Here is a 23,427-nt window from a genome sequence, read left to right as displayed (position 1 = left end):
AGCTTCATCATTCCAAAAGTGTTCGCTGAACACTTTTTTTTTAATGTTTATTTATTTTTTGAGAGAGAGAGAGAGAGACGGAGCACGAGCAGGGGAAGGGAGGGAAGGGGCAGAGAGACAGCGAGACAGAATCCGAAGCAGGCTCCAGGCTCTGAGCTGTCAGCACAGAGCCCGACGCGGGGCTTGAACCCACGAATGGCGAGATCATGACCTGAGCTGAAGTCGGACGCTTAACTGACTGAGCCACCCAGGCGCCCCTTGCTGAACACTTCTGTGTGCCAGGCACTGGGCTGGATGTTGAAGGATATAAGGATCACTAGGCAAGACAGGGGAGATAGGCAGAAACAACTTTGTCTATAACAGGTGTAAATCAAGAGCTGGGGGAGCCAGAAGGTGACTGAATTGTTTCTATACTGGGAGACAACTTTTGAGAAGGTTGCATTGTGTGGGTAACATTTTTTTTAACCCACTTTAGAGGCGCCTGGGAGGCTCAGTCGGTTAGGCGTCCCACTTTAGCTCAGGTTCTGATCTCATGATTTGTGGGTTCCAGCCCTGCGTCGAGCCCTGTGCTGACAGCTCAGACCCTGGAGACTACTTTGGATTCGGTGTCTCCCTCTCTCTCTGCCCCTCCCCCTCTCACGTTCTGTCTCTCTCTCTCTCAAAAATAAATAATAAAAACATTTTTTTTAATTTTTAAATAAAAAAACAACCACTTTAGAGGTGTCTGGGTGGCTCAGTTGGTTGAGTGTCCAACTCTTCTTTTTTTTTTCTCTCTCACTTTTTGCATTTTATTGGCCACAGGGGAGGAGGCCTCCTCCAAGTTACCAGAGGTGCTCATAGTTTCTTTAGCCACTCCAAGCTTGGAACCTTGGGGTCCTGGGACTGGCTGGGCACATCGGGCATGTTCCCATCATCTTGGAGCGGCACTGGATAGTTGTTGGGCGTGGCCTGGTTGATCATGGTGGCATATTTGGTGAAGGGGCTAACGGTGGGCAGAATTATACCGAGGCCCCCAGTGGTGAAGGATGCGACCAGCACCTTGACCCAGGCATCCTTAAGGAAGGCTGCGAGTCTCCTGGCCATCCATCTTGGTCCTTGAGTGTCCAACTCTTGATTTTTTGGCTCAAGTCATGATCTCATTGTACATGGGTTCGAGCCTCACATTGGGCTCCATTCCGAGAGTATGGAGCCTGCTTAGGATTCTATCTCTCTCCTTCTCTCTCTGCCCCTCCCCAACTTGTACATGTGCACACACACTCTCTCTCAAAATAAATAAATAAATAAACCTAAAAAAAGCACCACTTTAAATATACAAACTGTTTTGTTCAAACTGTCCTCTTTTTTAAATTTTATTTTTATTCATTTAAATTTTTAAAAATTTCTTTATTTTTAAGAGAAAGAGCAAGCAGGCAGCAGAGAGAGAGGGAGAGAGAATCCCAAGCAGGGTTCGAACTCACGAACTGTGAGATCATGACTTGAGCTGAAACTAAGAGTAGGATGTTCAACTGACTAAGCCACCCAGGCACCCCTTATTTTTTTATTTGATACAGAGAAAGAGAGAGAGACCCCACGAGTGGAGGGAGAGGGGCAGAGGAAGAGAGAGACAGAATCTTAAGCAGGCTCCACACCCAGTGTAGAGCCTGACTTGGGGCTCAATCCCATGACCCTGGGATCGTGACCTGGGCCAAAACCAAGAGTCAGACTCTCAACCAACTGAGCCACCCAGGTGTCCTCAAACTGTCCTCTTTCTATTCTTTTCATTCCTAATTCTTACAGATTCCTATCATTTCCAATGGGTGCATACTCACACACACACACACACACACACACACAAACATTGCATTGTAAAAGCAAAATATGGAGTATGGCTTCTTTTAAACATAACCATATTTTGGCTATATCCAAGGATATTCACTGCAGTATTCTTAACTGTTTCTTTGTTTTATTTAAGATACAAGATAGTGATTTCAGATTTTTTTTTCAATATATGAAGTTTATTGTCAAATTGGTTTCCATACAACACCCAGTGCTCATCCCAAAAGGTGCCTTCCTCAATACCCATCACCCACCCTTCCCTCCCTCCCACCCCCATCAACCCTCAGTTTGTTCTCAGTTTTTTTTTTAATCTTTTTTTTAAAATTTTTTTTTAACGTTTATTTATTTTTGAGACAGAGACAGAGCATGAACGGGGGAGGGGCAGAGAGAGAGGGAGGCACAGAATCAGAAGCAGGCTTCCAGGCTCTGAGCCATCAGCCCAGAGCCCGACGCGGGGCTCGAACTCGCGGACCGTGAGATCGTGACCTGAGCTGAAGTTGGATGCTTAACCGACTGAGCCACCCAGGCGCCCCTGTTCTCAGTTTTTAAGAGTCTCTTATGCTTTGGCTCTCTCCCACACTAACCTCTTTTTTTTTTTTTTCCTTCCCCTCCCCCATGGGTTTCTGTTAGTTTCTCAGGCTCCACATAAGAGTGAAACCATATGGTGTCTGTCTTTCTCTGTATGGCTTATTTCACTTAGCATAACACTCTCCAGTTCCATCCATGTTGCTACAAAGGGCCATATTTCATTCTTCCTCATTGCCACGTAGTACTCCATTGTGTATATAAACCATAATTTCTTTATCCATTCATCAGTTGATGGACATTTAGGCTCTTTCCATAATTTGGCTATTGTTGAGAGTGCTGCTATAAACATTGGGGTACAAGTGCCCCTATGCATCAGTACTCCTGTATCCCTTGGGTAAATTCCTAGCATTCACTGCAGTATTCTATGTATTAGCAACATCCATCAGTAGGGAAGTGGATAAATAACGTTTCTTTTTTGGGTGACGTATTTTATAGCAGAAAAAAATGAGGTAGGTGTATATGGTATGGAACAATTGCTCCAAGATATACTATAAAGCATAAAAAGCAAGTTGCAAGGTGGAGTGTTTAAAAGGAAAAGATGGGGGGGTGCCTGGGTGGCTCAGTGGGTTAAGCGGTCGACTTCGGCTCAGGTCATGATCTCCCAGTTTGTGAGTTCGAGCCCCACGTCGGGCTCTGTGCTGACAGCTCAGAGCCTGGAGCCTGTTTCAGATTCTGTGTCTCCCTCTCTCTGACCCTCCCCCATTCATGCTCAGTCTCTCTCTGTCTCAAAAATAAATAAACGTTAAAAAAAATAATAAATAAATAAATAAATAAATGGAAAAGATGGGTGTGTGAGTGTGTGTATATGTGTGTGTGTGTGTGAGAGAGAGAGAGAGAGAGAGGAAGAATCACACACAGAAATCCGCATATACATAAAATATTTCTGGAAAGATTCCTAAGAAACCATGAATGGTAGGGGTCTCTGGGATATGAGACAGACTCGTTTTTCATTATATGCCTTATTATCCCGTATGAATTTTTTTTTTTTACCATGCGTTTTTAACTCTTTCTTTCTTCCTTTCATTCTTTCTTTCTTTCTTAGTACTCTCTATCCCCAAGGTGGGGTTCGAACTCATGACCCCGAGATCAAGAGCCGCATGCTCCAGTGACTAAGCCAGCCAGATGCCTGCATTTTTAAATTTCTCAATTAAAATCAGTTAACTGGTACTAAAAAAATAATAAACTTAAAAAATAGTTAACTAAAACCAAACTAAACAGTATAGCACGGGCATTTTTTCCATGTTACTATATAATACATTTAGCTCTCCTCATTGCCAGGCTGTTCAGGTATTTCACATGTATTAACTTACTATTTCCCACAACAACCCTCAGTTATTATTCTATTTCACAGATAAGAAAACTGAGGTACCTTGCCCAAGATCACACAGGAATTTGAACCCTTGTAACCTGACTCTGAAGTCCATGCCCTTAACCATCTTGGTGATGACACTGTTCTCTTGTTAAGGGCTGCAAAGCATGTTCTACAAAGTGATTGTGTCACACTTTATCTAACTGCTCCTCCTTTGATATGCATTCTGGTTGCTTCTAGGATTTTGCTATTATCTACCATGCTGCAGAAACAGCCCTGTGATTAACTCTTTGTGCTCTTGGGTCAATATATTCATAAGAGTGCAGTGAAACCACTGCATCATCTGATATTTGATAGTTATTGCCACATCACTTCCCTTTGTTTTCCTTAACCGATTTGGTCTTTGCTCTGCTCGTCTATGTATAAGAATGAGGAAGTAGCCCAGAGGTCCAGTAGCTAGAAAAAGGGGACGCTCAGTCCTAGTGGAAAAAAGTATGAACAGAGACACTGACCTGTGTGTTTTGTGAGGTTAGGGGTTGTCTAACTGATCTTTGTTCAACAAGTATTTATTGTGCCCGTACTGAGTGCTTTTACACAAAGGAAGCAGAGTCAGGGCGGACACAACAGGCCCGTGGTCCGTGCCTTCATGGAGCTGACAGTCTGTGGAGAGAGAGGCATTAATGAAGCAAACACACAGAGTGAAAACAACAACAACAATGCTATAAGGAGAAAAAATGGGGTACTGGGGGAGGGAATAATGGAGTCTTTCTTTAGAGGGGGCAGTTAGGAGAGGAACTTCTGGGGAAGAGACATTACACTGGGGACAGAAGGAAGAGTAGAAATTAACAGAAGAGTTAAGGGGAACAGGGTTGTTTCCTGGCCCCTAAAGAAGTTGGAGTGGTAGGTGGGGCCAAGGCCCTAGAGCCCTTTGAAGCACTGAGGTCTGAGTGAGGTGTTGATGTAAAGGAGTTTACATTTTTGCAGATTCCCTTTGCTGCTGTGTAGGAACTGGATTAGGGCAGCAACAAGAATTTAAGCAGAGAAACCAGTTAGACATTTGGCCTCAGGTGGTGGAGGAAGAATCTGTAGGTTAAAAGAGTTTCAAAAGATGCATCTGTCAACTGCTATGTGTGGGCCTTATTTGCATCCTGATTATTCTTTAACTATAAAAAAAAATCACAGCTATAAGACAATTAGACACGTGATCATAGTATATTTGATATTAAGGAAATATTTTAAAAATTTTTAGGTGTTCTGTCAGATTTCCCACTATCCCCACTTCAGGATTTAAGAGTTGGAAATTACCTAGTAGATAATTTAGAAATGTAAACTAATATATTAATTTTTAAAATTTTTATTTATTTTTGAGAGAGAGAGACAAAGTGTGAGTAGAGAAGGGGCAGAGACACAGGGAGACACAGAATCTGAAGCAGGATCCAGGATCTGAGCTGTCACCACAGAGCCCAACATGGGGCTTGAACCCACAGACTGCAAGATCATGACCTGAGCTGAAGTCAGACGCTTAACCGACTGAGCCACCCAGATGCCCCTAAACTAATATATTATTAAATCCAGTTGATACTGGAACAATCGATCCCACAACCCTGGGGTCATGACCTGAGATGAAATCAAGAGTCAGATGCTCAACCAACTGAGCCACCCAGGCACCCTCCCTTGTTATGAGGCCCAAAAAGTCAATACTGTCCTGTTTGAGAAACCTTGCTGCTGTAGGTCTTTGTCACCACACTTCATGAAGACACTGTAGTTGTCAACAGGTGGGCCTTCCAGGTTGACCAACAGCTCAGTGAAGACAGGTGATGCATGTGTCTTGCTGAGTTATTGGCATATAGCTTACACTTAATAAGGATTGAAGGAAGACAGGAGGTTCATCCAGATTCAAACTTAGGGCCCTGTGAGATCAAGCTGCTAGATTTATTTCTCTCTCTCTCTCTCTCTCTCTCTCTCTTTTTACAGTGTTATAGTTCCAGGTGTACAATGTAGTGATTCAACAATTTCACACATCACCTACTGCTCATCAGGACAAGTGTACTGTTTAATCCCTATCATCTATTTAACCCAACCTCCCATCCCCCCTCCCCTGTTAACCATCAGTTTGTACTCTACTGTTAAGGGCCTGTTTCTTGGTTTGCCTCCCCACCACCCCCCCCCCCCCCCGCTCTTTGTTTTGTTTCTTAAATTCCACATCGAGTGAAATCATATGGTGTTTGTCTTTCTCTGCACGCTGCTTGTTTTCTTGATATATTTCCCACCTCCCTTTGGGCACAGTAGTAATAAGACGACAAGCATTTGGTTCTCCAACATTTCACAAATATTTATTAAGTACTTACTAAGTATTGGCAGTGTTCCAGATACTAGGTATATGGAAAGGAGCAAGGCAGAGTCCCTGATCAAATAAAGTTTATTCTTATAGGTGAAGACAAACAATAAGCAAGGAAACAAGATGGCTTCAGTGATAATTATAATGAAGAAAATAAAAGTGGGGCGCCTGGCTGGCTTAGTCGGTAGAAGATTCCACTCTTGATCTTGGGATTATGAGTTCGAGTTCCATACTGGGCGTAAAGATTACTTTATTTTTTTTTTTAATTTTTTTTAACGTTTATTTATTTTTGAGACAGAGAGAGACAGAGCATGAACGGGGGAGGGTCAGAGAGAGGGAGACACAGAATCTGAAACAGGCTCAAGGCTCTGAGCTGTCAGCACAGAGCCCGACGTGGGGCTCGAACTCACGGACCGCGAGATCATGACCCAAGCCGAAGTCGGCAGCTTATCCGACTGAGCCACCCAGGCGCCCCAAGATTACTTTAAAATGAATGAATGAATGAATGAATGAATACGTGTAATGGCAATAGGGAATGATGGGGCAGGAAGACATATTCTGGGTAGGGTGAGAAGGTGACATTTGAACTAATTTTGAGAGCAAGCCATCCATGGAAAAGCTCGGGGCCAGGGCAATTGCACTTGGAAAGACGGTGAGATGGAAACAGTGGCCACTCCATGAAGGCATAAGGGAAAAAGCCCGATCACTTACACCACTGCAACGTAGGATTTCGTTACAACTGCAATCCGGAATCCTGATTTACTGTTAAAATACCGCCGCGGTTTCTTTGGGAGAATGTACGACACATCTATATTCTGAGTCTAAAATACTTGTCACAAAACAGTCACACTTCTTGGCTACTTCTTGGCAAAAGGGAAATCTTCCGGATCCAGCAGGGGGCGCTGTAAAGCGCCTGCTCCACAGAATGTACCTCTCAGCACTCTTTGGTTCTTTTCGAGGAGCGGGTCGCTTCCGGGAGCGGCCGCAGCGCCCGGCTCCTTCCTCTCTATCCGCCCGTCTCCGTGGTCGCCATGGCCCCTCCCCTCTTCGGCTAGCCGCGTGCTCTTTGCACTCTTCCCGAAGCCTACTCTGGGGCCGCGGGGCTCCGGCGGAGGGCGGAATCCGGCTTATGGCGGTCCCGGGGCCGGCGGCCGGGGCTGGCGCCAGGTGAGCAGGGCGGCCGGGGAGGAGGGCCGGGCTTCAGGGTGCCCTCCCCGGGGGTAGGTGAGGAAGGGGCCCCGCTGCCTTCCGCCCTCGGCCAGGTCCGGGCACAAGAGGAGCTTGCGAGGGGGCGCCCACCCTCCCGCGATCCGAGGCCTCCTCCAGCACTCTGTGGGATCCTCTCCCTCGGAACTGGCTCCCCGCCCCCCTAAGAACTTCAAGTGCACAGAATCGAATGAATCGTCATTCTCAGTTCTTGGCACACTGTGGTCCAGTGTAAGCCCCTCTTGTGTTCTGTTTTTGTATCTTCCTTCGTTCCTTATTCTCAGTCCCATTTCACCCCCCTTCTCAGACGCCCCACTCTGGTGTATTAAAAGAGTGTTTGTACAGCCCAGTGTATACAAGTTTGCGTATTTGTTACCTTGAAAGGTATATAGTGGTTTTGAATTCCATAAGTTATAATATGCTGTGATTTGTTTTTAAACTTTTGTACTCAACGTAATGCTTTTAAGATCCTATGTTCAGTAGTAATCTAGTTTTCATTTCCCGGGGCTGCATGAAATGCTGCTCTACATACTTTTAGACCGCATTTTACTTACATATTCCCTTAGTTTGCTTCCAGTTTTTAACCACCGCAAACATACTGGCGTTTGTCTCCTTGTGGATATGGGTGATATTTTTCTGGATTATCCACCCCCCGGGTAGGATGCTAGGTCATACCTACATCTGCAAAATTATTCTCTGGAATGGTCACATCAGTTTATACTTCCCAGCAGCATTGCATAAAGGTTCTGACTTCTTCATATCCCCGCAACGTTTGGTATTGTTTGATTTTCTAATGTTTATCCATCTGATGGGTTGTAAGGTGGCATCCCCTTGTGTTAATTTTCATGTATTAAGCATTCGGGTTTCCCCTTTTCTGAATTGCCTGTTTGTATCCTTTTCTCACTTTTCTTTTTCTTTTTTTTTTTAAATGTTTATTTTTGGGGCGCCTGGGTGGCTCAGTCGGTTGAGCATCCGACTTCAGCTCAGGTCACGATCTCGCGGTCTGCGAGTTCGAGCCCCGCGTCGGACTCTGGGCTTACGGCTCAGAGCCTGGAGCCTGTTTCGGATTCTGTGTCTCCCTCTCTCTCTGACCCTCCCCTGTTCATGCTCTGTCTCTCTCTGTCTCAAAAATCGATAAACGTTAAAAAAAAAAAAAAATGTTTATTTTTGAGACAGAGAGAGTGCCAGCATGAGCTGGGGAGGGGCAGAGAGAGTGGGAGATACAGAATCTCAAGCAGGCTCCAGGCTCCGAGCTGTCAGCACAGAGCCCGCCCAATGCGAGGCCCGAACTCAGGAACCGTGAGATCATGACCTGAGCCAAAGTCAATGCTTAACCGACTGAACCACCCAGGCATCCCCTTTTCTCACTTTTCTATGGATTTCCTGTTGTCCTGACTTGTAGGAATTCATTGTATGCTCTAGATTTTGATTCCTTGTTGGTTTTACACTCCGCACACACCTTCTCCAAGTCTTTTAATTTAACCCATGGCACGGTGTTGAGCAAAAATAAGTCCGTGGGGTGCCTGAGTCGCTCAGTTGGTTAAGCATCCAAGTTCAGCCCAGGTTCAAACCCCGTTTCAGGTGAGCTCAAGCCCCAATTCGGGACTCTCGCTCTACCTCTGTCTCTGCCCCTCGTGGAATTCTCTCTTCCTCTCACTCTCTGCTCCTCACTCTCTCTCTCTCTCTCTCTCTCTCTCACACACACATACACACACACATACACACACACACACACACACACACACACACACACAAGTAATAAGTGCATTCGTTTTCCCCTTTATAAAAATTTGTGGGTCTGGGGTCTTATTTGAGGAGTATCTTCCCACTGTATCTTCATTAAGATGTTCTTCTGCAGTTCCTTCTATTAACTAAATAGAATTGCTTTTCACCTTTAGACTTTCAATCCATTTGGAGTTTTTAAATTTTATCTTTCTAAATGATGTGAGGTAATGACCTAAATTTTCCTCTGCCTTTTTCAATTATAGCTAATGAATTAATAATTAGAAGTTAGAGAGCCTTTGGAGCATTGTTAAGAGCTCACTTTCTTGGACCTAGGTGGCCTGTATCCAAACCCTAAGGCTGCCACTTACCAGGTGGGTGACAGGGCAAGTTACTTACCCTCTTTGGCTTTAGTTCCTCATCCATGAAATAGGATGTAGTTTCCATCTCTTAGGGTTGTGGCAACCAAATGAATTAATACATGTAAAATACATGGAGAACAGTACTGGGCATATAGTGTTGCTTACTAAGTGTAAGCAGGTGTTCGTATCAATATGTCATTTCTTGTGATACAGCCTCTATTATGTGTCCATGTAAACATAGGTCTGTTTTTTCTTTTTGGTCTCTGTCCCATTGGTCTTTTTGTTCCTGTATTAAAACCACAGCTCTGCAATATGATTTGTTTTAATAACTGATGGTTTGAGTCTCTTCCTCCTCCTTTTCTGTTCTTCACAATTGCCCTCAGCTATTCACGGGCCTTTATATTTCCTTATAAAGTTCCTCAGAGAAGTTCTGCTTGTGATTGGTATTATACAGCATTAATAGGCTACTTCTGTTAGAAATTAGGTCTTTATAGGGGCACCCGGGTGGCTCAGTGGTTAAGCGTCCCACTTCGGCTCCGGTCATGATCTCATGGTTTGTGAGTTTCAGCCCCCGCATCAGGCTCTGTGCTGACAGCTTGGAGTCTGGAGCCTGCTTCAGATTCTGTGTCATTCTCTCTGTGCCCCTCCCCTGCTCACACTCTGTCTCTCTGTCTTTCAAAAATAAATAAACGTTAAAAAAAAAAAAAAAAATGAGGTCTTTATATAATTAAAAAAAAATTTTTTTTAATGTTTATTTTTGAGAGAGAGAGCACGAGCAGGGGAGGAGCAGAGAGATAGGGAGACACAGAATCTGAAGCTGGCTCCAGACTCTGAGCTATCAGCACAGAGCCTGACACGGGGCTTGAACTCACAAACCACAAGATCGTGACCTGAGCCGAAGTCAGATGCTTAACTGAGCTACCCAGGTGCCCCTATCTTTATAGAATGTTAAGTCATCCCAGCTCTATCTAAGTCTTCTTTCACATCCTATGACAGAGCTTTCTGTTTTCTTTCAAAATGTATATTTTTTTTAATGTTTATTATTTTTGAGAGCGTGTGCTTGCACACACGAGCAGGGGAGGGACAGAGAGAGAAGGAGAGAGAATCCCAACGGGCTCCTCGCTGTCAGCACAGAGCCTGACGAGGGACTCCCATCTCATGAATGTTGAGATCATGACCCGAGCTGAAATCGAGAGTCAGATGCTTAACCGACTGAGCCACCCAGGCGCCCCTCTTCCAAAATGTCTTATACACTCCTTTTAAAAGTTAATTTCTGGATATTTTGTAGTTGTTTTAAGGCTTTTCTTTTGTAAATGACATCTTATTTTCTTTATATTTTCCAGTTGGTAATTGTTGGTATAGAACACTATTGAGATTTGTATGTTAACCCTATATCTAGCTGAACTCCTTTTATTTCCATCATTTGCCTATTGATTTGCTGTTTGTTGGGTAATTGATCGCATTATCTGCAAATAAAGACCATTTAATCTCTCCCCTTTTAATTCTTTTACCTCATTTATTTTTCTTGCTTTATTGATCTAACCAGAACCTTAAAATCCTTGATGGGCTTTCTTGTCATGTTTGGGACCGTATAGAGGATGTGGCTAAAGTTTCTTCATTAACTGTTTTTTAGCTGTAGATTTTTGGTAAATAACCATTTATAGCATTTACCAGCTTACAGAAATTCCTTTCTCTCCCATCTATTCCTCACATTCTTGCTGCCTGGCCTGGACCCCTCCATGGAACAATGTAGAGAAATTTGGTAACCGCTCTCTAAGGCTTAATGGCTGTCTTAGGTTTCTCTCTGCTTCTCTTCTTCAGGCCCAAATTAGATCTGCAATTTCTCCAGCGGTTCCTGCAGATACAGAAGGTTTTGTTTCCCTCTTGGTCATCCCAGAATGCTTTGATGTTCCTGACCCTTTTGTGTGTGGCCCTGCTGGGTGAGTGAGTGAGCCCAGGTTGGAGGGGGCTTTGGGGTTCCTTCTCTCTGGAGAGTTGATGAGGCAGGTGTTCAAGGGGAAGCCTCCCTTCTCGTTTTCTCATCCTTCATCATTGATTTCTGGCTCCTTTCCCCACCCCAGAACAACTGGTGATCTACCAGGTTGGCTTGATCCCAAGCCAGTACTATGGGGTCCTGGGAAACAAAGACTTGGATGGGTTCAAGACCCTGACATTCCTGGCTGTCGTGCTCATCATTCTCAACTCCATGGTAAGGTGTTCTTCGTGTGTTTCTCTTCTTCTCCAGCCTAGTGTAAGCAGAATGCCCTCTGGGACTTAGCCACCAGGAAGCAGGAATCAAGCTGTGAGAGGCGTGTTCCCTCCCTTTTCTGGGAACTGGAGTTCAGAGCCCTGTTCAGGGCATTGATCTTGCTGTTGGGCCTAATTCCTCAGGTGTTTCAAGCTTCCAGGACTAGGCTGGGAGGTTCTGGTTAAATCGGTATTTAGCAGAAATGATCTTGTCCCTTCCATTCCCGGGACTCTTGCTTCAGGGAGCTCAGAGCACTTGAAATTGGGGATCAGCAGTAGGGGGCTGCTGCTTCTCTGTGGGGCTGAGGCCATGGTTCAGCCTGGCACCATGTTACGTCCCGGCCCTTGCACCTGCGGCTTTCCTGCAGGATGGCCTCCTTCCCTACCCTTGTTCCCTCGGTTAATGCCTGCTCACTTTTCAAGGTTCTGCTGTTGTCACCTCCTTCAAGTCCTCCTTAGCATTCTCCTTCATGTTTTGTCCACCAAACCCTGCCCTCTTCTCTGCTTAACTAATACTTTGAGTTAACCTCTGCTGTAATACTCCTCACACCCTTGTCATTGTTTTCTTGCTAGACTGAGCTCATTGTCATTGCCTCAGGCTTAGCGTGTAAGTGCTCCATCAGTGGTGAACAGGGAGAGTCAGGCCTCTGCTAGGACTCAAGCCTGATGCTCTGTCTGCCTGTACTACCTGCTTTCTTGGGGAAGTCACTTCTCATCACACTTGGGGCACTTTTGATGGGTCTTCTGGAAGGAAACACCTGTGTGTACATAACCCTGTTCTCAGCTTTGGGGGACAGAAAAGTAAGAACATAAATGGCATAGAAATACCCTCCCAGTCTCCAGAAGCTCACCTGCTCTCAGCATAAGACAGAACAATTACTGTCTTGGCTTTGATAAGCCCTTTAGTGCTTCGTGAAGGAATGAGCACGGGAGGGAGGGAAGAATCCCCTGACTTGACACTTGAAACAAGCAGAAGCGCTGAGTGGACAGAGAATAATCAGAGTGGGCTGGGACTGGTCAGCAGAGGCCTTCTGCCGGCCCTGAGCTTCTGGCTGAGGCTTGCAGTAAGCCATCTCTCCCTCTCGCTCCCTTCCTCTTGCTACCCCCGCTGCACAGCTGAAGAGCTTTGACCAGTTCACCTGCAACCTGCTGTATGTGAGCTGGAGAAAGGACCTCACCGAGCACCTTCACCGCTTCTACTTCCAGGGCCGTGTGTACTACACCCTCAACGTGCTGCGGGATGACGTCGATAACCCGTAGGCGCCCGCTCTCGGTCCTCCCTACCATCTGCAGGGTCCTGTCGGGCTGGCTCAGCCCTGGAGAGTCCCTACTGCACGCCCCTGAGAGCTCATCCACAGTTAGGTGCAAGTGTTGATAAGCACCCTACGGGAAGGAGACCCTGGAGGATCCCTGGAGGGGCTGCAGGGCTGAGAATAGGGAGCTAAAAGATAGGAGCAGCTCCCTTTTGTCCGTTTTATATCCTGCATTTCCAAACCAGGCACCATCCGAAGAAAGTGCCCTCGGGAGCAGCACAGCTCTTGGATTTTCAGCAGTAGAAAATTACTGCTGCCTAGGATTCCGTGTAAGATTTAGATCTTCATTCTGTCCCCTCCCAGTTTATAGGCCTTAGTTCACTGAGCCCCAGGTCCCCTTTCTGGGAAATGAGGATGATAGTTCCTATCTGAAGAATATCTCAGATGATTGTCATGGAGTGCACATATGTGGTACATGGCACATGACCAGGGTTCCAGTGTGAGTTCGCTCTTGTTATTTTACAGGTGAGGAAACTGAGGCCCAGAGAATGCAAGTGACTTGCCCAGGGTCATGTCTCTCATTGGAAATAGGAGTCAGTGTGGCCCCCCGGCGGTGCAGTGGGACCTGAGGAGTCCCTCCTCATACTCATTCCCTCTCCACCCACCACCCTCAGGCACTTTCTTGCTTTCCTCAGCCTAAGCTGAGCTTTGCAGCAAAGATTCTTCGGATGCCTGTTGCCTCTTTCTCTTCTAGGCTTCTCCATGGCTCACCGCATATGAAGCCTCTGTAGCCACATAGTTAAAATGGGGGAGGCTCGGGCTTGCAGAAGAGATTGGGAGGAGCTAGATAGACGGGATAGCTTTTCTGCTCATCCAGAAACTCGGCTTATCCACCCTCGTGTCTTTCTCTGGTGCTGCTCAGGACCCTTGGGTACTGGACCTTTCAGTTGCCACTTTTCCTGAGGGGTAAACTGAGGCACCCTAAGACGCCACTCTTCAGAACCCCGTTTAAAGGTCCTGAGGGTCTCGGTGCCTCTAGGAAAACCAGTGCTTATCTGGGTCCATCTTTCCCTGGGATCGTAGCTGACAGTGCCGAAAGGCAAGGTCAGGATGAGAGGTAACCGGAATCTGTCTCCACTCTCCCCACCCTCTGCCCTGCTCCCTGGTCCAGTTGCTCTGTGTTGTTGGTTCCAGGGACCAGCGCATCAGCCAGGACGTGGAACGGTTCTGCCGGCAGCTCAGCAGCATGGCTAGCAAACTGATCATCTCGCCCTTCACCCTCCTCTACTACACCTACCAGTGCTTCCAAAGGTGACACCTCTCCTCCTCCCCCAGCCAGGTGTTTCCCCTGAGGTCACTCACTCACACAAATTCTCCCAAGTCTGGGCCTTCCTTCCCTCCTACCTGTAGCCCAGGAAGCCTTCCTCTGTCCTGTGCTCTCCCCTCTGCCCTCCCTTGAGACGTGGCATTTCAGTGTCACAGGGATCCTGGTACTCTGACCGCCTAGATCAGGTAGCAAATGCCCCCCCACACAGGAGCAGAGGTCCCACAGGACTGCTGGCTGAAACTGGACAACTGGTGCCTGAAAGCAAGAATCAGGGCTGAGCCCTGCAGACATACGTGCCACACACACATACACACACACACACACACACACACACACACTCCCCACCCCCACCCCTACCCCTCTGCTTTTCAGCACAGGCTGGCTTGGGCCTATGAGCATCTTCGGGTATTTCATTCTGGGAACCGTGGTGAACAAAATGTTGATGGGGCCCATCGTGGCAAAGCTGGTGCAGCAGGAGAAGCTGGAGGGGGATTTCAGGTATGTCTCTCTTGCTTGAGGTTCCTGGGCTGAGCATAGTGGCTAAAGAATGAGACCTAGAGTAAGACAGCCTCATTCAAATCCCGGCCTGTGCTAGTTACTAGCCACGTGCTCTTGGGTGAGGTCTTGAACCTCCCTAAACTTCAGTGATCCCATCTCTGAAAGGGGTGATACCGTTGCCTGCAGAGAGGGTGGTGAGGAAGATTACTGAGATGATACATGAGAAGCACCGAGGACAGCGTCCGATTGGCCATCATCATCCCTCGGCCTTCTCATGTGCTTCTGTTCCAACCTCCCTGGTTTGGCTCAGCCGATGGATCCAGCCCCTGTTCTTGCTTCTCGGGCCCCCCTCCTTCAAGTTGGGCCCTGGGAGGCGGTGGTGTGGGCAGGAATGCACCTGTCCTCTGGGGAGCTGAGGAGCTGCCCTGTCTGCAGGGCGTCTGTCACCCCACACAGGTCCTGGGATTCCCGCCTTATGACAGCTCAGGGAAGGGCTACGCCAGGACGGCCACAGTTTTGAGGTGGAGCTGGGTTCCTCTTGGGAGGTCTTAGTCCAGGCCTCCAAAAGGAGAGGGGCCAGTACTGGCCACTGTCAGCACACGTTTCCCTTTGGTCTGCGCAGGTTCAAGCACATGCAGATCCGGGTCAATGCTGAGCCTGCTGCTTTCTTCAGGTGAGTCAGGTGGGGATAGTTCCCTTCTGCCTCATCAGAGCTGATAGAAGAGATGGCAGAGAAGGGAAGACGAATTGTACAGCCCTCCCACCATCACTGAGCCTAGGGGCCGAGTATTTCCATTTGGCTATGACCCTATCCCCGTATCTCTCACTGACCTTGTTGGCCTCATCCTTATGTCCAGGGATTTTTGCTTCTGAAGCTGGTCCCTTCTAGTGGCCTAACATGGGGCCTAAATTTGTTCTAAGAATGAAATGAGTGAATGCTTCACATCTTGGTGAGGATTGTAAGGCATTGCCTCTGCCTTTGTCTTACCCTCTTTAAAATGGCTTTCTGCCACTGCCTGATGGCTGATCAAAGAGTCAAAGGCCAATCCTTTGTCTCTGTAGCATAAAGAAGGAAAGGGAGCCTCAGGAGATCAGGAGACCTGGTTCTTACACTGTTCAAGTGGAACAGAGAGTCACCTGGTCTCCTGACAGCAGCATTGTGAAATTTCATTCCTTCCCTCAGGGTCAGGGCAAGTCCCTGGGCCTTGCCTCCTGGTGGCCTTTGGAATCGTTGTTTGGACTAATAGCTCAGGGCCCAGAGGTGTTCGTGGAAGCTGCCATTGAATTATCTGGATCTCATTGCCCAGGGACTTTTGCACTTGTCCAGCTCTGCTGAAGTTTGTAGCAGCCACCACTTGGGGGCGCCAAGGATACTAGGAATCTGCAAGGTGGGGTTGGGTTGTGTGGTGGGTAGGGCTGGGCCTGTGCTAAGTTGTTTTTGGATTCTGCAGCCTCTCAAGAGGCTCTGGGGAAAGCAGGTTGGTTGTTGGAGCTCTGGGTGGCTTCCAATGGCTTCTCTGTCCCTCTGACACTTTCCACGTGCCAGGTGGAGAATGCAGTGTCTGCCTGTCCCCCCTGAACTGGGAGCTCAAGGACAGGGACTATTTTATCCACTTCTTTATCTCACTGGCTAACTAGCACAGGGCCTGCCACATAGCGACTACGTGTATATTTGTTTAGCAATAACAGCTGTTATTTATTGAGGGCCCCTCTTATGCCTGGCAGTGTATGTTTAGAAATTCTCACTTTGACTTGTTATGTAGGTGCTATTAGCTCCATTTTATAGAAGGAGAAACTGAGATTCTGAGGCTTAAGTAACTTATCAGCGTCACCCAGCTAGTAATTGGCCAGAGCCAAGATTTGAACCAGCTCTGCCCAATCTAGAGTTCATATTCTTTCTGCAGACAACACTATGTTGAGAAAACGAGGCAATGAATGGGTGTTAGTAGCAGGAAGGGTCTGAGGTGAAGACTATTTGAACAGGCTTGGTCCCTAAAGGAGCATGTGATATGTGATGAGGGATGGAGGGGTCCCCTGGCCTGGAGTAAGGCTCTCCAGGCCCCGTGGACACCCCAGCCTTTCTCGCCAGAGCTGGGCACGTGGAGCACATGAGGACAGACCGCAGGCTGCAGAGACTCCTTCAGACCCAGAGGGAGCTGATGTCCAAGGAGCTGTGGCTGTACAGTAGGTGGAGGGAGCCCCCGGAGGCAGGAGCCACAGGATTGGGATAGTCCCCTTCCCTTCCCACACCTCCCTGCTTTCTCTCTGCACAAATCACTTTGCTCTGATGAAGGAATTAGCCACAAGGAGCCACTGCCTTTGCCATGAGTACCTTCGGGAGAATGAGGATCCAGGGAATAGCTTGGCCCTGCTTGGCTCTTCCTCCCTCAGAGCGCATGAATGGTTCCTGCGTCTCTCATCCTGGGGGTTTCTGTCTTCCACAGTCGGCATCAACACATTTGACTATCTGGGCAGCATCCTGAGTTACATTGTGATTGCAATCCCTATTTTCGGTGGTGTCTATGGAGACCTGAGCCCCGCAGAGCTCAGCACCGTGGTCAGCAAGGTGAGAATCCCCTCTGCTGACCCCTCGTGCCATCCCCTTCAGCCAAGTGCCCAGGACCTCAGAGTCCAGGCCTTTGATCAGTGCTCCCTGTCCTGTGCAGAATGCCTTTGTGTGCATTTACCTCATCAGCTGCTTCACCCGGCTCATCGACCTCTCCAGCACCCTCTCAGACGTGGCTGGTTACACGCACAGGTGAGGCTGCGTCAGGCCCCTCCCCACGTCCTGAGCAGAGCATGTGCCACTTGGAGAAGTAGCTGAATGAAAAAAAGGAACAGAAAAACCATATGCTAGCGGGTGTGAGAGAGGGAGACTAACACCTTCACCTGGGCCTTCAGACCCTCCTCAGATTTTCATTTCTTGCCCAGGATCGGGGAACTTGAGGAGACCCTTCTGGACATGTCCCCGAAGTCGCACGGTGGTGAGATCCTGGATGAGAGCGAGTGGGACATGGACAGGTGGGTGCCGGCCTGGCAGGGTGGCACAGCGGTTGAGGGGGCAGCTCTGGGGGTGCCCAGTTCGGGTTCGCCCTGGAGCCCTGCTCTTGCCCAGCCGTGCAGCAGAAATGTGCGGAGCAAATGAAGGAGATCGCTGCCTCATGCCCGACACGTTACACATGTTCACAGTTAGTGTTGCTGTTCTGGCATCTGTTGTGCGCACACCCGCTTGGGCCTGTGAGAACAAGACGAATCTGAGTGGTACCCCTCCCACTGAGCCCCGCCACCTATCCCTTTCCTCAGGGCATGCTTGTTCCCCTTGCCTCGCTCACACCCACACGTCTTTATTCGTGTCTCCTTGCATGCTCGGTGATGTTTCTGACCTTTCTGTGCAACTGAGGATTTGTTTCATGTCCTCGCTTTTCCTGATCTAATTACTTAACTGTTCTTCTGTGTCTCAGTTTCTTCATCTCTGTAAGGGGGACAGTATCTGAACCTTCCTCTCAGGGTGCTTGCAAGGATTAGAATCACAGTTCACAGAAGGTACTTGAACAGTGGCCACAGAGAAAGCTTTCAGAAATGGAAACAGCCTGAATTCCAGGGACCACACACAACTCTCTCCTTAGGGACTAAAGCCTGAGCTGTTGCCCTGTTCAGAATTCAGGCTTCGTGCACCTCTGGGCCTCGGGCTGGGGAGATGGGGCAGTGGCCACAGGAGACCAGAGGTGCTGTTGTCCGGGGGAGATGGGTGTCTGCGCAGACCCAGCAGCTCCAGATCCCTTTATGACCACCATGCCCATCCTGTCATAGCTCCTGGTTACACGTGCTATGAAAACCCGCTCGTCTTCTAGTTAGACAGCTTCAGCCCTGTGACCCTGAGGGAGTTACTTAGCCACCTGAATTGCTTTCCTCATCTACCAAGTGGGGGTAAGGAGTCACGTGCGGGGCTTTGTGAAGCCTGGAATAAAGGAGGTGCCCCCAGCCCTACCTCTGTTAGTCTGCTAGGGCTGCCCTAACGATACCATAGGCCAGGTGACTTATCCAACATTTATTTCCTCGCAGTTCTGGAGACTGGAAGTCCCAGATCAAGTTATTGCCTGGGTTGGTTTCTTCTGAGGCTTCTCTCCTTGGCTTGCAGATCTGTCTTCTCCCTGTGCCCTTTCCTGGCCTCTTCCCTGTGTGTGAGCCTCTCCCTTTTCTTTTCTTTTTGTTTTTTGTGTTAAATGTTTATTTTTGAGAGAGAGAGAGCGAGCACGCAGGGGAAGGGCAAAAAGAGAGGGGGACAGCGGATCCAAAGCAGGCCACGAGCTGTCTGCACAGAGCCCAACGTGGGGCTCAAACTCACAAACCATGAGTTCCTGACCTGAGCCAAAGTTGGATGCTTAACCGACTGAGCCACCCGGGTGATCCTCTCCTTCTTGAAATGACCTCAGCTGTATTAGATCAGAGCCCTATCTTCATGGCCTCATTTTAATGCAGTCATTTCTTTAAATACCTTATCTTCAAGTGCAGTTACACTCTGAGGCACTAGGGATTGAGTGTGAGACTCAATTGAGATTGAGACTTCGGCATGTTATTTTGAGGACATAGTTTAGCCCATAACTACCCCTCTATTCAGAGGTAAGACCCCCCCCCCCCCCAAGGACAAGACCCTCCCCGCTGGCAAAACACACTACTTATCTTCCCCACACTCCCCTCCTCTTAATCACAGGGCCCCAGACTGGCCAGCCGCAGAACCAACGGACACAGCTTTTCTCCTCGAGCGGGTCTCCATCTGTGCCCCCTTCTCTAACAAACCCTTAATCAAGGATCTGAGCCTGAAGATCTCTGAAGGTCAGAGTCTGCTCATCACGGGCAACACGGGCACCGGCAAGACCTCCTTGCTCCGGGTTCTAGGCAGCCTCTGGACAAGCACACGGGGTGAGAACCAGCCCTCCCTGCCTCTGAGCCAGCTGGTGGGATGCGTGTGTGTGTGTGTGTGTGTGTGTAAAAATCCGGGTGTTTTTGTCAGGAAAGGAAGTGAGAGGCAGTTACTCTGGGAGATCTCAAAATGGAGGTTTCTGTGGGCTCTGCAGGCTCAGTGCAGATGCTGACGGACTTTGGACCCCATGGGGTGCTGTTCTTGCCACAGAAGCCATTCTTCACTGATGGGACCCTTCGGGAGCAGGTCAGTGTGGAGCCCACTCCTACCCCTGCCCTCGCTGAGGCTTCTGGCAGTATGACGGGTCTCTGCGCTAGAGAGTTCTGGGGCAGCAGGTGGGGTAATAAAATGGCCCCTGCCTAGCAATGCCCTGGCCCTAAGAACTTTCTATTCACATCCGTGGATTGGGCCATTAGAGTGGCTCCTGGGGCAGGTTGGATTCTGGAGGCCCTGCCCCACCATCTGCCGGCTCAACCTCTCCCACTGGACTCTTGGCCCGGGTGTTCCTTGCCGTCCTCAGGTGGAGAGGAGCCTGGCCTTGGCGGTTCCTGGGGCTGTTTCTGAGGGAGGATGGGCTGTGTGCCGCCCCACCTCTCGTTGGCCCTCGTCTCAGGCCTGTGTGGTTTTGTTTTGTCAGGTGATATATCCCCTAAAGGAGATCTACCCCGACTCAGGTGAGCTGGGCCTCGCTGAGACACGTCCTCCCTTGTCAGTTGTCCCCACTCTGCCTGGCTGTGGCCTCGCCAGTGCCTTTTGGCAGAGGCTCCAGCAAGGCTGCCGGTATCGGGTTGGTTTTCTTCTTCAACGGCTTATGATTTTGCAAACTCCTCTTGCTTTGTCTTCCTCTCCTTGAGGAGACATGCCCACTGGAGGAAGGGAAGAGATTACTTCCTTCACCTGGCCCTTCCCTTCTGTGTTAAGTGCCATAACCTGTCCCTGCAGAGCCTTAGCCCAGATTCTGGTGCCCCCCCCCCCCTCCGCCCCCTTCCATGATGTACCCCATCTCTTCTGGCCACCCAGAAGGAGCTGACTTCTGGAGGAAAGCTTCTCTGTGTTGCAGGCTCTACCGACGATGAGAGGATCGTGAGGTTCTTGGAGTTGGCAGGCCTGGTGAGTGCGGGCAGGGACCCTGAGGTCCAGGCCCACCTGGTAGCACCGACCGCAAGTGCTGGTCCGGCAGAGCCAGCCGACTGGCCTGGGCCTGGGACTGGAAGTCGGAGCCTGGATCAGGGGAGTGGAGTATAAAGTGGCGACAGGAGCTGTGGGCATGTACAGGCAATAAGGGGGTGCGTTCTCTGGAGCGAATTTTAAAATGATGACAAAACACCACGTAAGTCTGCTTTTTCTTGTCCTCATGCTCCAGCAAATCTAAACCGTGCAGTTAACGAGGTATTCCTCTCTGCCTGCGGCAGATTGCTCTCACGGCGTCCTGCCATGGTGCACCGCAAGGATGGAGCTCTGTCTCAGAGATGGGTGGGGTGGGGTGGCAGGAAGCAGGGATGGGCCCTTTCACAGACAGTGTTCCCTCTGGGTGTGTTACAGTCCAGTTTGGTGGCGAGGACAGAGGGTCTGGACCAGCAGGTCGATTGGAACTGGTAAGAAGGGAGTTGGGGTGCTTCAGAGCCATCTCCCCCAAAGACTGGGCTCCAGGTATTTGCTGGCCCATCGAGGGCATGTTCATGGCCTCGAGAGCACAGTTGGGACCTCAGCTCGTGGGCAGCAGGGCTGCAGTGTCGTTGAAGGGAGGAGGGTGCTGTCCATCTGTCTCGGCGCTGGCTCCTGCCATGGGAACCTCTTCTTGCCTTGACCTTCTGTGCAACAGCCGGTCTATATCCTCCTTCCTCTAGTGGTGCTCTCGTTCCCACTCCTCAGGTACGACGTTCTGTCCCCAGGAGAGATGCAGAGGCTCTCCTTTGCCCGGCTCTTCTACCTGCAGCCAAAGTACGCAGGTGAGGCCTGCCCCACAGGTGTGCGTGCCAGGTGCCGTGTGCTCACAGAGGTGTCTGTGCGTGTGTGTTCGTGTATAATTGAGGCGTTCACGTGGCTAGGAGAGCACCCCTGTGCATGACTGGGCATCTCTGTCCCTGCAGGACAGGATGGCCGGGCTCTGCCCATGAGGCAGCAGGGTGCTCTTGGAACCCTCAGGGCGGTTCTGGATGTGCCACCAGTTCCTAAGCATTCTGCCATTGCAGCAGCCGGAGCCAGCCTTGAAAGAGTGTGTGATTTTATGCCCCCGGGCTCTGCGGTCCATAAGGGGGCCACACTCTTCCCCCCAGCTCTGCCTGGAGAGGGATGGCAGGTGTGATCTTCAGGGACTGACATCCTCGGGGGGAGCTAAGAATCCCTGCTTTGAGTGGTTCTAGGCGGAGCTGGTGCTTATTACAGGAAGAGGGGGGATTTTGTCGTGCCGCTGGTAGAAGGCTTCCCAGGTAGAGCCTCGCCCTCTGCTCTTTTGGCCATGCTCTCCCTATGGCAGGGCTCCTGTAAGCCAGAGCAGCCGTTAGCCTTCCCCTGGTCCCAGCCAGAGGTAAGTGCGGTTTGGAGAAGCAGAGGTGGGCGGGGGCAGGACCCTATCTCTTCCCTCCGGCTTCTGCCCTCAGTGCTTGATGAAGCCACCAGCGCCCTGACTGAGGAGGTGGAGAGTGAGCTCTACCGCATTGGCCAGCAGCTGGGCATGACGTTCATCAGTGTGGGACATCGGCGCAGCCTTGAGAAGGTACCCAAGCTCACAGAGATGGCTTAAGGAGAAGGAAGAGCCCAAAGGCTGGGCCTGGCCAGGGGCCCTTCAAAATGGGGAGCGGGGAGGGGCGCCTGGGTGGCTCAGTCGGTTAAGCGTCCGACTTCGGCTCAGGTCATGATCTCGTGGTCCGTGAGTTCGAGCCCCGCGTCAGGCTCTGGGCTGATGGCTCAGAGCCTGGAGCCTGCTTCCGATTCTGTGTCTCCCTCTCTCTCTGCCCCTCCCCCGTTCATGCTCTGTCTCTCTCTGTCTCAAAAATAAATAAATGTTAAAAAAAAATTAAAAAAAAACAAACAAACAAACAAAATGGGGAGCGGGGGCAGCAGAGAGGGCAGGGATTGGATGGCCTCCTCTTGTTGTGGCCGGGCAAGCCTGATCTATGCGTGGTGGTGGTCTCTTGCAGTTTCACTCCTTGGTTCTGAAACTCTGTGGAGAAGGAAGATGGGAACTGACCAGAATCAAAGTGGAATGAAGCCAAGGGTGTGGCTGGCCACTGGACGAAGTGCCAAGCTCGGGGCAGATCGGCATCCCCCTGGAGAGACCAGGAGGCCTGCAGGGCAAGGGAGACCCCTGGCCCGCCTCACAGGTCCTGTGCAGGGAGCGCTGGCAGCGAGGGTGTGGCTCCCAGTGGGGCACCCAGTGCTGCCAGGCCCCCCAGCTGCCTCAGCCAGAGCTCCCTGCACTCCCAAGTGCTGATTGCTTACAAATGACCTCAGATTGTGTTTTCTAAAGAAAAACCTGAAAGTGTGAGATCTATGAGAAATGTAGGATCAATGTGGAGAGAATATTGGGCTTAAAGTCCAGAGATCCGGAAATCTTTTAAATCCATTAAATTCTGTGGCAATAGATTTTTAACTTTAATCAACCACTTGAATTTTATAACTTTTTTAAAAAGAAAAGATAAACATTTCTTAAAAATTGGAGCTTTCTCCCTTCTCTTTCCTCTTCATTGTAAGATGACCTTTAAATTGAATCCACAGACTTGTATTTGGGAGCTGGGTGGGAAGGAAGTAGCACTCTCCACAGTACTGGAACCTTCTGTGCCTGGTTTTTCACTTCACCCTGTGTCTCCACTTTCCCTTTGCTGGTTGTACCTATAACCTC

At 49.4% G+C, this 23,427-nt stretch overlaps 2 protein-coding genes across 9 annotated transcripts; one reads left to right on the top strand and one right to left on the bottom strand.

The window, feature by feature from the left end:
* Positions 1 to 834: 834 nt before the first annotated feature.
* On the bottom strand, positions 835 to 1,083 carry LOC109253779 (NADH dehydrogenase [ubiquinone] 1 alpha subcomplex subunit 3-like). The gene has a single exon (XM_053888713.1). The coding sequence runs from the start codon at positions 1,081 to 1,083 to the stop codon at positions 835 to 837; it is 249 nt and encodes an 82-aa protein (XP_053744688.1).
* A 5,931-nt stretch (positions 1,084 to 7,014) lies between these two features.
* ABCD4 (ATP binding cassette subfamily D member 4) lies at positions 7,015 to 23,244 on the top strand. 8 transcript variants are annotated; one of them, XM_019427140.2, is made up of 19 exons: positions 7,017 to 7,217; positions 11,162 to 11,280; positions 11,422 to 11,549; positions 12,704 to 12,843; positions 14,035 to 14,151; positions 14,540 to 14,665; positions 15,288 to 15,338; positions 16,755 to 16,849; positions 17,110 to 17,231; positions 17,332 to 17,423; positions 17,597 to 17,686; positions 19,377 to 19,585; positions 19,741 to 19,832; positions 20,224 to 20,260; positions 20,647 to 20,696; positions 21,129 to 21,181; positions 21,459 to 21,535; positions 22,187 to 22,302; positions 22,727 to 23,244. In XM_019427140.2, exons 1-19 carry the CDS (start codon positions 7,180 to 7,182, stop codon positions 22,793 to 22,795), a joined length of 1,821 nt encoding a protein of 606 aa, XP_019282685.2. In that variant the 5' UTR covers positions 7,017 to 7,179; the 3' UTR covers positions 22,796 to 23,244. The 8 variants fall into 8 exon arrangements, with proteins under 8 accessions (XP_019282686.2, XP_019282687.2, XP_019282685.2 ...); XM_019427141.2 differs by lacking the exon at positions 22,727 to 23,244 and having other exon boundaries at positions 7,015 to 7,217; positions 21,479 to 21,535; positions 22,187 to 22,296; XM_019427142.2 differs by lacking the exons at positions 21,129 to 21,181; positions 22,727 to 23,244 and having other exon boundaries at positions 7,015 to 7,217; positions 22,187 to 22,296.
* Positions 23,245 to 23,427: the final 183 nt, after the last annotated feature.

This window comes from Panthera pardus, unplaced genomic scaffold (assembly GCF_024362965.1).
Source record: "Panthera pardus isolate Hobbes unplaced genomic scaffold, ASM2436296v1 HiC_scaffold_24, whole genome shotgun sequence".
NCBI lineage: Eukaryota > Metazoa > Chordata > Mammalia > Carnivora > Felidae > Panthera > Panthera pardus.
Note: the sequence above shows the minus strand (reverse complement) of the source record. Positions and strands in the feature narration are given on the sequence as shown.

What these genes read in the sequence shown, in the direction of transcription:
- LOC109253779 (XM_053888713.1), bottom strand. Translation starts at nt 1,083, where the DNA reads ATGGCCAGGAGACTCGCAGCCTTCCTTAAGGATGCCTGGGTCAAGGTG.
- ABCD4 (XM_019427140.2), top strand. Translation starts at nt 7,180, where the DNA reads ATGGCGGTCCCGGGGCCGGCGGCCGGGGCTGGCGCCAG. An exon ending in ACCTACCAGTGCTTCCAAAG is followed by an intron (nt 14,152 to 14,539) that starts GTGACACCTCTC and finishes TCTGCTTTTCAG; the next exon opens with CACAGGCTGGCTTGGGCCTA. An exon ending in GTGGCTGGTTACACGCACAG is followed by an intron (nt 17,424 to 17,596) that starts GTGAGGCTGCGT and finishes TTTCTTGCCCAG; the next exon opens with GATCGGGGAACTTGAGGAGA.